Source organism: Rhincodon typus, chromosome 1 (genome assembly GCF_021869965.1).
Source record: "Rhincodon typus isolate 14 chromosome 1, sRhiTyp1.1, whole genome shotgun sequence".
NCBI classification, from domain to species: domain Eukaryota; kingdom Metazoa; phylum Chordata; class Chondrichthyes; order Orectolobiformes; family Rhincodontidae; genus Rhincodon; species Rhincodon typus.
The window spans coordinates 175,842,089-175,857,137 of record NC_063332.1 but is presented as its reverse complement, the minus strand read 5'-3'; the positions used below and the strand labels follow the sequence as shown (position 1 = coordinate 175,857,137).

At 39.1% G+C, this 15,049-nt stretch overlaps 1 protein-coding gene across 3 annotated transcripts in view; it reads left to right on the top strand.

The window, feature by feature from the left end:
• Positions 1 to 15,049, top strand: part of pkd2 (polycystic kidney disease 2) — a 33,577-nt gene that overhangs the window by 7,055 nt on the left and 11,473 nt on the right. For all 3 annotated transcript variants that reach the window (XM_048599005.1, XM_048598999.1, XM_048599012.1), the window contains 6 exons: positions 4,978 to 5,111; positions 7,110 to 7,360; positions 8,394 to 8,618; positions 12,093 to 12,321; positions 12,752 to 12,922; positions 14,464 to 14,645. In XM_048599005.1, the coding sequence (XP_048454962.1) occupies positions 4,978 to 5,111; positions 7,110 to 7,360; positions 8,394 to 8,618; positions 12,093 to 12,321; positions 12,752 to 12,922; positions 14,464 to 14,645 (1,192 nt within the window). The remainder of the gene's footprint in view (positions 1 to 4,977; positions 5,112 to 7,109; positions 7,361 to 8,393; positions 8,619 to 12,092; positions 12,322 to 12,751; positions 12,923 to 14,463; positions 14,646 to 15,049) is intronic.

Sequence of the window (15,049 nt, the reverse complement as noted above, 5' to 3'; positions counted from 1 at the left end):
CTAGTTGCTTGGCTGAGCAAAAAGGAATAGTAATATTATTTTGTGAGTTCACATATAATTCAGAATATTGGAATTTGTTCATACTAATGGAATCTTTCCAATATTGTGACCAACACTTGGAAAAGTTGATTGAATTCAGTAAGGCTAAGAATATCCTGATTGAATAATTGAAGCAGCAATGTTTCACATTTGAGTGTGCTTTACATCTGTTATGCTCATTGAAATCATTGAAGAGAATTGTAGAATCCCTACAGTGCGGATCGAGGCCATTCATCCCACCAAGATTGTATTGACTATCCAAAGAGCATCCCACCTTATCCCTGTAACCCCACATTTACCATAGTTAACCAACATAGCCTGCATGCTACACAGCAATTTAGAATGGCCGATCCACCTAGTCTGCACATCTTTGGACTGTGGGAGGAAACTGGAGCATCCGGTGAAATCCACGCCGGCGTGGGGAGAATGTACAAATTCCACACGCAGTTGCCTAAGGCTGGAATTGAGCCTGGGTCCTGTGAGGCAGCAGAACTAACCTTTATGCGGCCCTAGTAGGGATTTTTTGGTCTCGGGTTTTCATTCAGGTTTTTTCTTCCACTTTTTTGTATTTAAGTAGGTATTTTTCTCTCTGTATAAATTCAACATTTCATTCCAGTCAGACTGACAAAGTAGCAGTGTTGAAGTGTGAATCACTTCAATAAGGTCTACCTTGATAACTGCAGTGTTATTATGAATTTACAGCTGAGAGGCAGATCAGCTTGGATGATCAGTTGTTTGCTTGATCCTGGGATTTTCCTAATACTCTGCCGTTTGTCGAGATTTAGTCTTAGGGTTGGAGGGAGAATTGGAAATGGTTTGTGTTCGAGCAAGTAGAAAATGTTGAACATACACAACAGGTTTGAGTGCACATTAGATTAGACAATTGATTATCTTTATCACAATTAACCAAGACTGATGCATCCTCCTACGAGTGACCAAACTACAGAACATGCAATAAAAGCATAGAAAATAATGGCAGGAGTAGGCCATTGAACCGTTCAAGCTTGCTCCATCGTGATTGATCCTTTGACTCAGAGCCTGCTCTCTCCCTGTACCCACTGACACCCTTAGCTTCTAGAAATCTATCTATTTCTTTCTTAAATATATTCCGAGACTTCACCTCCACACCCTTCTGTGGGAGAGAATTCTGCAGGGTTACCACCTTCTGAGTGAAGAAATTTCACCTCAATTTAGTCCAAAGATGGCCTACCATGTATCCAGAGACTGTGACCCCTTGTTCTGAGCCTCTGGCCAGAGAGCAACATCATCTCTCCGTTCAGTATGTCCAACCCTGTCAGAATTGTATACGTTGAAATGCAATCCCCTCTCATTCTTCTAAATTCCAGTGAGGCCCAGTCTATCTAATCTCTCCTCATACAACAAACTTGCTGTCCCAGAAATCAGTTTGGTGAGCCTTGTCTGCATTCTCTTTATGGCAAAGTATATCATTTCTTGTTTCGGAAGACCAAACCAGCACACAGTACTTCAGGTCTCGCCAAGGCTCTGCAAAGTTGAAGAAACACTTGCTCCTGTACCTCTTGTAAAGGTCAACCTGCCATTATCATTCATAGCCACTTAGCAGAGATAATGTTTCAGGTCCAGTGACCCACCTTCTGAACTCGGTTCAATTCTGAAGAAGGGTCGCTGGCCCCAAAACATTATCTCTGATTTCTCTCTGCAAATGCTGCCAGACCTGCTGAGTTTTTCAAGCAATTTCAGTTTTTGTTTCTGATTTCCAGCATCTGCAGTTTTGTATTTTTTTTTCTTTAGCATTTTAAAATTGTTTACTATTCGAGGAGAATTATGATTCTTTAGCATTTTCCTCTCTTTGTAGAACGAGTTGTGCTGTTGAAGGTGGACAGAAATTGTGTTTTTTAATTGTTTTGTGGGATGTGGGCATCACTGGCAAAGCCAACATTTGTTGTTCATCTCTAACTGTCTTTGATCTGAGTAGTTTGCTTAGCCATTTTAGGGGACATTTAAGAGTCAACCCCACTGCTGTGGTTTTGGAATGACACGTAAGTCAGATCAGGTAAGGACAGCAGTTTTCCTTCTGTGAAGGACGTTAGTGAATTACATTGCCATCATTACTGAAACTACATTCCAAATGTATTAGTATAATTTAAATCTGGCCGGATGAAACGGTGGGTTTTGAATCCATGTCAGCGCATTAGTCTGGGCCTCTGGAATTCTATTACAGTGAGTTAAACCCTGCTGTCTGGTTGCAAAAAGACTAATTTCACTTGCGTTAAGGATGGATTCAGTAGAGTTTATATAGGCTGAGATTGTTCATCTTGAACTATGTAACCAGCTGATAAAATGACCTGGTCCGATTCAGGGGAATGATTTGACATTGTATGGACTAGAGATAGACTTAGAACTATGGAATTGTACAGTGTAGGAGACCATTTCTTGTCTTTGCTGACTCTTGAGCAATCCAATCAGTCCCACTCCTCATTCCCTATAGCCCAGCAATACTTTTTCTTTTCAAGTAGATATCCAGTTCCCTTTGGAAAGTTACTATAGAATCTGTTTGTACTATCCTTTAAGGCAGCACATTCCAGGTCATAGTAACTTGCTGTGCGCTTTTTAAAAAAAAAATGGCCTCCCAGTGGGAAGTTTCCCCCATTGACTCTATTAATACTCCTATAGTTTTGATTATTTACTCACTCCTGGGCTTCTCTGTTCTGAAGGCAACAATCCCAGCTTCTGTAGTCTGTCCAGATGATGTCCCTCATCCCAAGTAGTCACTAATCTTCCCTGCAGCTTCTCCAAGACCATGACCACCTTATAAATTGTAGTACCCAGAAATATCATCAGTGCTGTAGCTGAGTCCTAATTCAACGCGACACAGTGTCTCGGTGGTTAGCACTTGCTGCCTCACTGTGCCAGGGAGCTGGGTTCAATCCCAGCCTCGGGTGACTGTCTGTGGAGTTTGCACATTCTCCCTGTGTCTGCGTGGGTTTCCTCTGGGTGCTTCAGTTTCTTCCCATAGTCCAAAGATATGCAAGTTAGGTGAATGAGCCAAGCTGAATTGCCCATAGTGTCCAGGGATGTGCAGGCTGGATGGGTTAGCAATGGGAAATGCAGGGTTAAAGGATCTAGAGTGTGGGTCTGGGTGGGATGTTGTTCGGAGGGTTTGTGTGGACTCGATGGGCTTAATGGCCTGCTTCCACACTGTGAGGGATTCTCTGATCTAATTGCTGACTTTATTATAAGGTTTGACATCCCTTCCTCGTTTCCTCATTCTTTACCAAATTTCTTTGTTTCATTGTTTGTGGATTCAAAGCCTTTTGTTGGTATGAAACTAGTGGCTTGCTGGAACTTTTGGATGTATTGGATGGCCTTGTTGTGGGCATTTGGGGAAGAGCAATACACACTGACTGCAGCTATTCATTGAGTTTTTTTTTATTCATTCATGGGATGTGGACATTGCTGGCCAGGCCAGTATTTATTGTCCATCCCTAATTGCCTAGGGGGCAGTCACCCACATTGCTGTAGGCCTGGAATCACACATAGGCCAGGCCAGATGAGAATGGCAGATTTCCTTAAAGGACATGAGTGAACCAGATAGTTTTTCCGATGATTGGTAATGGTTTCATCATCATCATTAAACTCTTAATCCCAGATTTTTTATTGAATTCAAATTCCATCATCTGCCACTGGGTCTCTAGATTAATAATCCAGTGTTAATATCAGAAGGCCATCACCTCCCATTATGTAAATAGTTAAATAGATAATAGTTAACAATGAATAGTTAAAAAGAGAAATTTCCTGTGGCGTTACTCAAATTGCTTGTGAGGTTTCTGTAAGAAATAGGTATTATGCCATTTAGCATGAGCTGGGTCACTGACATAACTTGGAAAAGTCTTGGGATCTGCAAGCACTTGAAAGGGGCCTGTCATTACTGAACTTTGAGAGCTTGGGTTTTTGGGATCAGAAGCATGGAAATGTTAAATGTATCTTTGTGCTCTGCTAGTGAGTTTGCTGACTTATTCAATCTGTAACAAACATAAATTTCCGTAAATTACATGGTAAAGCACACAAGGTCATTGAATGTGCTGCTGTTTAAGTTTAAACGTAAAATTACCTCAAGCCTGAGAGAGTTTGGGGATCGTTTCTAACTTGATATAAAACCAATATAAGGATGAATGACCAAAAAAAAAATCCTCAGTAAACAATGTATTTTCCTTCCTATGAACAGAAAAACCAAGGTGACTACTGTCTGCCTGAGCTGTTTATAATAGAGGAGAGTATTTAACACTGACTAATCTTTTGCATAAAATAACATTTTGGAATTCCATCCTAAGCTTGTCTTTTGGAAAGAGCTAAGAAATTCTAGTATTCTCTCAGGATGCTTGTAATTCCTGTTGATACACAGTTTGCAAACTCCAAACTACACATGCTCTTAGAATAACCAAATATGACCACAAGCTGTTGGGTTAAACATTACCATTTGTTGTCTGGGCATTTGAAGTAAGAAATTGAATGGATAAGTAGAATTAAGCTTAATTTGCAAATTATATCCAACATTTTGCATCTTGCATTTCACTTCAAATTTTGTTTGTGATTGACAAATAAGGATGGCCTCCATTCTAGCTGGGACTTATGGTGTCACTACATGCAGCCTTTAAGTTAGGTTAGGGCCCCATTTAAGCTTTGTTCTGGAGATAAATCAGTAAAATTAGCCATGAATTTGAATCACAGAGCTGATGTGATGAGGGTGTTCGGCCAATGTCAGTGTTAATTTCTTACAATCTGATACTGAGCCACTCAAATAGCCCAATTCAACAGTCCACTAATGTAAACTTGTACATTACTGCATTCATGTGCTATGTCACGAGGACTCCGACTGGTTGAAGATGTTCATCTACCTTAAAAATCTCCAGAATGAACATTAAAACAAAGTTTCCACATGTTTTTACATTTTTGCTACAGTGACCTATGGAATGGTCAGCTCCAATATGTACTACTACACCAAAGTCATGGCCAGTCTCTTCCTAGACACACCCTTTTCCAAAAACGAGAACACCAACTTCAAAAGTGTGTCTGACATGGATGATTTCTGGAAGGTACTGTTGCTGTTTGAATACTTTAAATGTAGGGGGTTGAAATACAACCACAAAGCGTAATGAACCATAAGTCATATTCTTGTGCTTGCATGTGTTTATATTGCAAATTATCTGGTGGCCTTGGTTTTAAACTTACCATAAGTTGGATACATCAAAATGTTAGACGCCTTTTTGTAGTGCCTTTATGAATAACCAAAGGATTTTCGATTATTGAAAATGGAGTTGGGACAGGTTTTTACAGAATGATGACCCACCACCCTTAAATTAATTTTAAAAAATTGGAGGATGTTTGAGAGACATGTGGAGAAGGGTTAAGGAATTTAAATAACAAAACACATAGTCATACAGCATGGAAATAGACCCTTTGGTCCAACCAGCCCATGCTGAACATAATCCCAAACTAAACTAGTCCAACCTGCCTGCTCCTGGCCCATACCCCTCCAAACCTTTCCTATTCATATATCTATGCAAATGTCTTTTAAATATTGCAATTGTATCCACATCCACCAGTTCCTTGGGAAGTTCATTTCATAAGCAAACCACCCTCTGTAAAAAATTTGCGCCTCATGTCTTTTTTAAATTTAATCTCCTCTCATCTTAAAAATGTGCCCCCTAGTCTTGAAATCCCCCATCCTAGGGAAAAGACCACTACCGTTAACACTATCTATACCTATAACACTACCAATATTTTATAAACTTCTATCAGGTCGCCCCTCAACCTCCTACGCTCCAGTGAAAAGAGTCCCAGCCTATTCAGCCTTTCTTTATAACTCAAACCTTCCATACCTAGCAACATCCTGGTAAGTCTGTTCTGACCCCTCTACAGCTTGATAATATCCTCCCTATGACTGGGCAACCAGAACTGGACTCAGTATTCCAGAAGAGGCCTCATCAATGTCCTATACAACTACAACATCTCTCCCCAACTCCTATACTCAAAAGGTCTGAGCAATGAAGTCAAGCATGTCAAACGCCTTTTTAACCATCCTGTCTATATGTGATGTAAAATTCAAAGGATTATGTACCTACACCCCTAGGTCCCTCTGTTCTACAACATTACCCAAGGCCCTACCACTACTTATATAAGCCGTACCCTTGTTTGTTGTACCAAAATGCAATATCTCGCTTTTATCCAGATTGAGGTCCATCTGCCATTTTTCAGCCCATTGTCCTATTTGATGAAGAGCCCTTTGTAATCTTAGAAGACCTTCTTCACTGTCTACTATACCACCAATTTTGGTGTTGTCCACAAACTTACTAACCATGCCTTCTACATTCTCATCCAAATAACAAAAGACGACCCAGAACGGATCTCTTTGGAACACCGCTGGTCACAGGCCTCCAGTCCGAAAAGCAACCTTCCACTATTACTCTCTGCCTCCTGCTATTAAGCTAATTATGTATCTAATTGGCAAGCTCACCCTGAATCTCGTGACTTAACTTTACTAATTAGCCTACTATGCGGAATCTTATCGAAGGCTTTACTAAAATCCAAATAAACAACATCTACTGCACTGCCATCATCTTTTTGGTAACTTCCTCAAAAAACTCTAATCGAGTCTATATCAGGAAGCCAGATCTGAAAGACTCTGCAAAAACATAAAAATAAAGAAAGACTAAAGCAGCAGGTGCATGGGATCACCAATACCTGGAAGTTCCCTCATCCCATCTTAACTTGGAACTATGTTGCTTCATTGCTGGGTTAAAATCCTCAAATTTACTCCCTAATAGCATTCTGAATCTACCTAAATTCACTCTTCAACAGCCCTCAGGGTCAACAACACCACATGATCTACAATAGTTTGTGTGTGTGTATTTGGTCAAGGGATGCTGCAGTTGGGGGAACTGGAAGAAACTTCATTTGAAATTGCAGATTGTTCATTTTTAAAAGAAAAGCATGCATATATATTTTGAAAAGACCCTTTAGGTGTTGATACATTTCACAGACAATTGGGAAAACCCAATGTGCATTTGTTTGTTAAATGTCTTTTTTCCTAGTTCGCAGAAGGCCCTTTGTTAGATGGGCTTTATTGGGATATATGGTATAATAATGAAACACTGGCTGAGAACAGAAGCTTCATTTACTATGAAAATCTGCTTTTGGGAGTGCCTCGTATCAGGCAGCTGAAAGTGAAGAATGAATCTTGTAAAATACATGAAGATCTAAAAGATGAAATCAAAGAATGCTATGATGTCTACTCAGTTGCAAATGAAGATACGTCATCATTTGGCCTTATGGATAAAACAGCGTATGTATCATTTTACTTTTAATTTCTGCTGTAGTTGTTGAAAATTCTTCATCATGAGTGATGACTCTCTGGAATAATGTACTGCACAACGGAAAGCATAATCTTAAAATGACAATGATGTCTATTCTGGGCAGCCTATGTGGAGTTGTTTGGATCTGATTTTTTATTTTCTTAATGGAACATTTGGCATTTTCACCAGCAGTGATGCAATCACTTTAACTGTTCTCCCTGTCAGCATTATCCTGGCATGAGGGGTTTTCGGCTTAGGATATGAATTTAATTTTGTCCTTTGACTGCATTTGCAACAAAGTGAGTTGACGCCCTGAATATTTCAGAGAAGGAAACCTAGGGAAATGCTGTAGTCTGTAATATTAATTTGAATGTATTGGAGAATTGGGTTTACTGTGTTGCTGCCCTGTTACTGACCCACTCCTGTAGTGGTTCACTCTCTGTTGGGAGCATGGGATCGCTTCCCATTTCAGCTTCCTTTGTGTGGATCTAAGCATGGGCTTCACTGACACACAAGTTCCATTATATTGCTGTCTATCAGCTGGTTCCAGTTCTTCCAGTTAACCATTGAAGATAATTCACTGTATCACTTACAAATAATTGGAGTTGGTTTTCACATTGGGTCAAGGTACCCACATTTTGTTGACTTCTAGATTTGATTTTTGGGCCTGGACTGAATTGGCTGATCTCAGCCAGGCAATAGTTGAGGCACCAGAAGTTGCTATTGTGATGCTGAAAGCAGTTAGGGCACCAAAAATAATTAACAAACATTGCTGCTTTTATTTGGTGTTTCATGACTCTAGGAAAGAATGATTTCGTGACAGCTAGTTGTAGGTGGTATCAGAGTCAATTGTGATATTTTCTGTAGCCAAGTAGCCTGGAATGCAGAATCTTCGGTCACTTGCAAAGATTGGCCTGCTTGAATGAATTATGTGAAACTGTACTCAAAGGTTTGTATGTTCTATTGCAATCCAGAAAAATTTTCTGAAGTAATTATTTCACTTCTATTTTCAAAATAAATTAGCTGGGTTTATACAAGTGAGGAAGACTTGAAAGAGACCAGTTACTGGGGGTTAATCGCTACCTACAGTGGAGCTGGATATTACCTGGACCTGGCAAGGAATAGAGAAGAGACAGCAACAAAGTTAAAAGTGCTGAAAGAGAACCTCTGGCTTGATCGAGGCACCAGGGTTGTGTTTATTACTTTCTCCGTCTACAATGCTAACATTAACTTGTTTTGTGTGATCAGGTATGACAAGTTTTAAATGCGTTTTTGTTAGACATACATGCTGGCAACTTCAGACTCACTGGCTTTTCTTTTTGTAAAAGAAAACATCTTAGCTTTTACTTTAGGTGACAGTCGGCAGTGGCCTAAAGAAAATGTCATTGTACATGTCTTAATTGCCATAAGTGATTATAGAATCATACAGCACAGAAACAGACCCTTCAGTCCAAACAGTCCATGCAGAACATATTCCCAAACTAAACTAAGCCCCACCTGCCTGCTCCTGACCCATATCCCTCCAAACCTTTTCTATTCATGTACTTATCCAAATGCCTTTGAAAAGTTGTAATTGTACCCGCATCCACCACTTCCTCAGGAAGTTCATTCCACATGCGAACGACCCGCTGTGTAAAAAATTTGCCTCATGTCTTTTTTTAAATCTGTCTCTTCTCATCTTAAAAATGTGCCCCCTAGTCTTGAAAAGAGGTCCCAGAACAGGTCCCTGTGGGAACACCGCTGGTCGCAGGCCTTCAGTCTGAAAAGCAACCCTCCGCTATTATTCTCTGTCTCCTATTGATAAGCCAGTTATGTATCCAATTGGTAAGCTCACCCTGAATCCCATGTGATCTAACTTTACTAATTGGTTTACTATGCAGAATCTTGTTAAGGGCTTTACCAAAATCCAAATAAACAATGTCTGCTGCTCTGCCATCATCAATATTTTTGATAACATCCTCAAAAATCTCAATGAATTTTGTGAGACATGACTTTCCTTGCACAAAACCATGCAGACTATCCCTAATCATATTTTGCCTCTCTGAATGTCCATAAATCCTATCTTTTATAATCACCTTCAACAATTTACCCACAACTGAAGTCAGACTCACAGGTCTGTAGTTCCCCAGTTTCTCCTTAACAACCTTTCTTAAACAGAGATACAACGTTAACCACCCTCCAGTCATCAGGCACCTCACCTGTCATTATAGATGATGCAAATATTTCTGCAAGGGGTCTCGTAATTTCCTTCCTTACCACCCACTATGTTATGGGATACATTAGATCAGGTCCTGGAGATTTATCCCTCTTTATGTTCGGTAAGATCTCCCGAATCTTCTCTTCTGTAATGTGAACTGTTTTTAAAACATCACAGTTTATTTCTATGCATTCTCCACACTCCATTTCTTTCTCCACAGTAAAAGCTGATGCTAAACATTTGTTTAGTATCTCTCCCATCTCCTGGGGTTCAACACAAAGATGACCTCCTTGATCCTTAAGAGGCCCTACCCTCTCTCTAGTTACCATCTTGCTTTTAATGTATTTGTAGAATTTCTTTGGTTTATCCTTAACCTTATCTGCCAATGCTATTTCATATCCCCTCTTTGCCTTCCTGATTTATTTGTTAAGAATGCCCCTACCCTCCTCTTATATCAATTAAGAGATTCAGTTGAACCAAGTTGTCTATATCTAAAATAAGATTCTCTTTTATTTCTTGACTAGAACCTCAACATCTTTATTCATCCATTGTTCCTTAATCTTACCTTTCACTCTACCAGGAACATAATGCCTCTGAACTCTCGTCATCACACTCTTGAATGCGTCCCACTTGTCAGACATCCTTTTACCTGTGAACAGTCTACTGCAATCAACTTTTGAAAGTTTTTGTCTCATACCATTAAAATTTGCCTTGCTGCTATTAAAACTTTAACTTTTATTGAAGGCTTATCCTTCTCCATAATCATTTTGAAACTAATTGAATGATGATCACTATAGACCCAAAGTGATCCCCCACTTTTACTTCAGTCACCTGCTCTGCGTTATTGCTCAAAAGAAGGTCAAGTTTGATATATCACCTTTATTAGGAATTGAAAAATTTTAAACTAACAAAGGAGGTCAGTTTTGCACAATTGAATTATAAGTAACAAACTTTGAAGAGAGATATACGTTCATCATAACTTTCTGATGTTAGGGAAGAGGGCAAAGCAGAAGTTGGATATTTTTAAAAGATGACAATTTAAATTATCATAACATTTTCTGCCTTTTTTAAAAGACTAACATTCGTCTAATTACAGGTTAATCTTGTGACCTCAAGTAAGTACTAAATACAATGTAGGTCTTTTTAATATTTAGAAATATGAGTAATCAAAGTGACAGATGTGAAGAAACACAAAGACTTGAATATATGTCAAGCACAATTGGAATCTTGATGAAATGATTGAAAATATTGGCAATGCTGTGGTACATGTTTCTTTTAAAAAAAAATAAAGAATTGTGGATGCTGGAGATATAAAACAATTGATGCTGGAGAAACTCAACAGGTCTTGCAGTTTCTGTGGAGATAGAAACAGAGTTAATGTTTTACATCTAGTTTACATCAGAACTCTGTACATTTTTCTTAGGTGCTTCATAAACAGGATTGTTTGCTTCCATAAAATTATTGAGGATGGACAAATGAGACTGGCTTCTACAATGTAACATGATTTTGAAGTCTTCTATTTTTCTGGACTGTCCAACCTCTTGTAGAGGTGGCTGGAAATAGCTGGTTGGCACCATTTTTCTAGGGTTGCTCCAACCTGTCAATGAAAGTGCAGTTCACATTGTAACAAACCTCTCCCTCATACAACAGTTCTTCAGCCATTTGTCATTTTAACTGAAAGCAACAAATGATATTTGTAGGAAATTCATTTGCTTTTGAGTTGACAATGCACCTAATTGCCAGAGAGCATTTTGAATTTTGATAGTGTATTCTTAAAGTGTGTCTAATTACCAGGTCATAAAATCAGAAGAACTGCGATCAAGAGTAGGCTGTTGATCCCATTGAACCTGTTTCTGTATTTGGTACCATCATGATCCAGTTGTGGCCTTGACCCCACTTTCCTGTCTGCATCCCATAACCCTTCACTTCCTTGTCAGTCAAAAGTCTGTCTAACTTAGTCTTGAATGTATTTTATGATGCAGCCTCTACTGCTCAATGTGTGAAGGAGAATTCTGAAGATTTTAGATCTCCTGAGAGAAAATGCATTCCTCCTCATTGCTGTCTTCAATGTGAAACCCCTTATTTCCAATCTAAGTCCCCCATTTCAGATTCTCCCATGAAAGGAAACATCTTCCCACCTTCTATCCTATCTCAGCCTCTTGGTAGCTCATTTCGATAAATCACCTCTTGTTCTTCTAAACTCCAATGAGTTTAGGCTCAAAGACCACCCATCATCCCAGGAATAAGCCTGGTTATCTCTCACTGAATTATTTCCAATGCAAGTTTATCCTCCCTAATGTAAGGGAACCAAAACTGTAGACTCCAGAATAATCGAGAGGAAATCAGAAACTTTCTTTGGATGTTTCTAACTTTTATTCATCTGATATCGAACTCTGTGATGAATCTTGACCATTTACAGTTTGGTTTAGGTACTTTATATTATGTTTTAATGTAATCTCTGTTAAATCAAGAATTGAATGCTGTTGGTCATATCTTTAGTCTTTTTATTTGTCCCATTTGCCTAGGTTGGTGGTGGAATTCCCAGCAACAGGCGGTGCTCTTTCATCTTGGCAGTTTCAGACAGTGAAACTTATTCGCTATGTATCCTCATTTGACTATTTCCTGGCAGCCTGTGAACTTGCCTTCTGTATTTTCGTATTTTACTACATAATTGAGGAGATTCTGGAGATCTATATTCACAAGCTATATTACTTCAAGAGTGTTTGGAACTGTTTGGATGTTGCAATTATTGTGGTAAGTGTCTGTCTGTGGAAAGGATGAGACTATTTTTGCTGCATTATGTGTTGGGACCTCCAAAATTACTGACTAATATTAGCAATTAAAGAAAGACATTAGGCCTGCAACACTACTTACAGAAGAGAGAAAACCTTACATTTTTAATAGAACCGTTTATTACCTCAGGAAGTCGAAGCACTTTACAGCAGGCAAAGTGCAGTCACTGTTTTAATGTAGGAAGGCAATTAACTCCTCCTCCTCACTCAAGATCCCCCATCTTGTGGTACTGTAGACTTGAGTCTTGTCTTGGTTGAGTGGTCTGTGAACACTACCACAACCTCTGTACCCTCTTCTCCTAATCCGAGTTAAGTACTGCTTGACCCAAGTTGTATAACTTTGTGATGTTCGCTCAATGGTATAGTAATTGTTTTAATTTCTTGTTTTTCAGCTGTCCTTGATAGCAATTTGCATCAATATCTATCGCACATCAATAGTTAATGAACTCATGAGAGAGTCGCTTGAGAACCAGAATTCATACCCCAATCTTGAGTCTCTAGCTTATTGGCAGATTCAGTTTAACAACATGGCTGCAGTGGTTGTATTTTTTGTATGGATTAAGGTAGGTACACAGCCTGAGCGTCCAGATTAAGTTCCTTGATCGAATCTTTTTAACTCCTAACTTGCTGATTTCATTTCTTTTAGATTTAGTCGTAGTAAGGATTATAATTTAAATATGGATAGTGAACTGCATGATAGGATGGGTATAAGATACTAAAACACAAATAAGTGCAATCTGGCCTACATGTTACAGTGACTACTCGCAATGTTTCCAAATACCCTGCCTTCAATTCATGCCAATAGGTTGCTAACCCCACTTCATGACTATGTCTTCATTCATGCAGGAGTCATTGCTACTGAAAGGGTAGGATAACTCACGGAGCTGGATGAATACTGTATTTTTTTAAACTTATTCTTTCATTGGACATTGCCATCATTGACAAAACTAGTATTTATTAGTATTTATTGCCCATTTCTGATTGAACTGAATGTCTCAGTAGGGCCATAGCAGAGGACAGTTAAGCATTGACCACACTGCTGTTTGTCTGGAATCAAGTAGGCCAGACCTGGAAAGATGTCAGATTTTTTTTTGCTAAATGACATCAGTCAACCAGAGGACTCTTAAAACAAAAAGTGATAGTTTCATAGTCAATGTCACAGAGACCTGATTTATTCATTGAATTTAAATTTCCTGTTGTGCTGCTGTGTGATTTTAACAGATGACCCAGTGCTTCAACTTGGGTTTCTCAAATTTGAGTCCAATGATGATATTACTATGCTACTTTTGTAACTGGGTAGTGGGTAATTAAATTGAAGTGTTTCAGATAATTAAATGATTTGGTAGAGAAAATAGAAACTCTTTACTCTATCGTGGGACTTTGAATTTAAAGCTAAACCCAAGGGTGATGTCAGGGAAAGGGAATGGAAATCTGGAACACTCTTCTCCCAGTGAACTGTTGAGGCTGTGGAGAGCAATTAAAACGTTCAATCCTGAGACTGATTTTCGTTAATTTATTTTAAGGGTTTGACAAGGTCTGGAGTTAGTGGTAGATTAAATGACAGAGCAGGCTTGGGGAAAGAATGGCTGTTTCTTGTTCTTTTTCTTCACTAATTCAGAGTGTGTGGGCTTTGCTGGTGCATCCAAACTTACTGCCTGTCCCTAGTTGCCCTTGAGCAGGTGGTGGTGAACTGCTGCAGACCCTGTAAGTGCAGACCCACAATATCACTACAGAGAGAATTCCAGTATTTGACCCAGTGATACTAAAGGAAGGGCGATTATGGAAATTTCTAATCAACCTATTCAGACATATTTTGACGCACCTCTGGGACTTGAACCTGGGCCTTCCGGTTGAGAAGTAGGGACACTACCATTCATCACTGGAACCCCTGACAGTGTAATGAAAAGGTCTGAAATCACACGACACCAGGTTATAGTCCCAACAGGTTTCACCGGCACCTCCACATCAATGTAATGATATACTTTTATTCTATGACGTTTGCTGCTAAGATCAGTTAATAATGGGGAGACACTACTTAACGTTTGAGATACACTTGAATTGGTTAAGTGAAATGGATTTATGACCTAAACTTTTATTTTCGCAGATCTTCAAATTTATTAGTATCAATAAGACCATGACGCAGTTGTCTTCTACCATGTCTCGCTGTGCCAAAGACATTATAGGGTTTGCCATTATGTTTTTTATTGTTTTCTTGGCTTACGCTCAGTTGGCATACCTTGTCTTTGGCACTCAGGTTGATGACTTCAACACTTTCCACACTTGCATGTAAGTGTCTTATTTTTAGCCAAGAATGGGAATTTGAGTCTTACTTGTATGGCGACTTCAAAATCATAACTTGTTTTGTCCATGTTATATGTTTTTTTTGCTGTGTGGACCCATCTAGAAATGCAACATAGTAATCACCATCTTACACACTCTTTTTTTCATATGTGCATATAGGAGCTCTTAATCACCGGTCTTTCACTCATTTGGCACTGGTCTCTGGACACTCTCACCGTTATCGTGCTTTGTTTCTATTTCCATACTGTTCCTTTTATGCAAGTTTGAAGCTCTCCACAGTTCTTTTATGCAGTACATTGATATTGATTTGTTGAGTAACAAGAGGCCTAGAAATAAAAAAGGATGATTGGTATTTTATTCCACATTTTTTATATCCTGGGTCCTTCAGG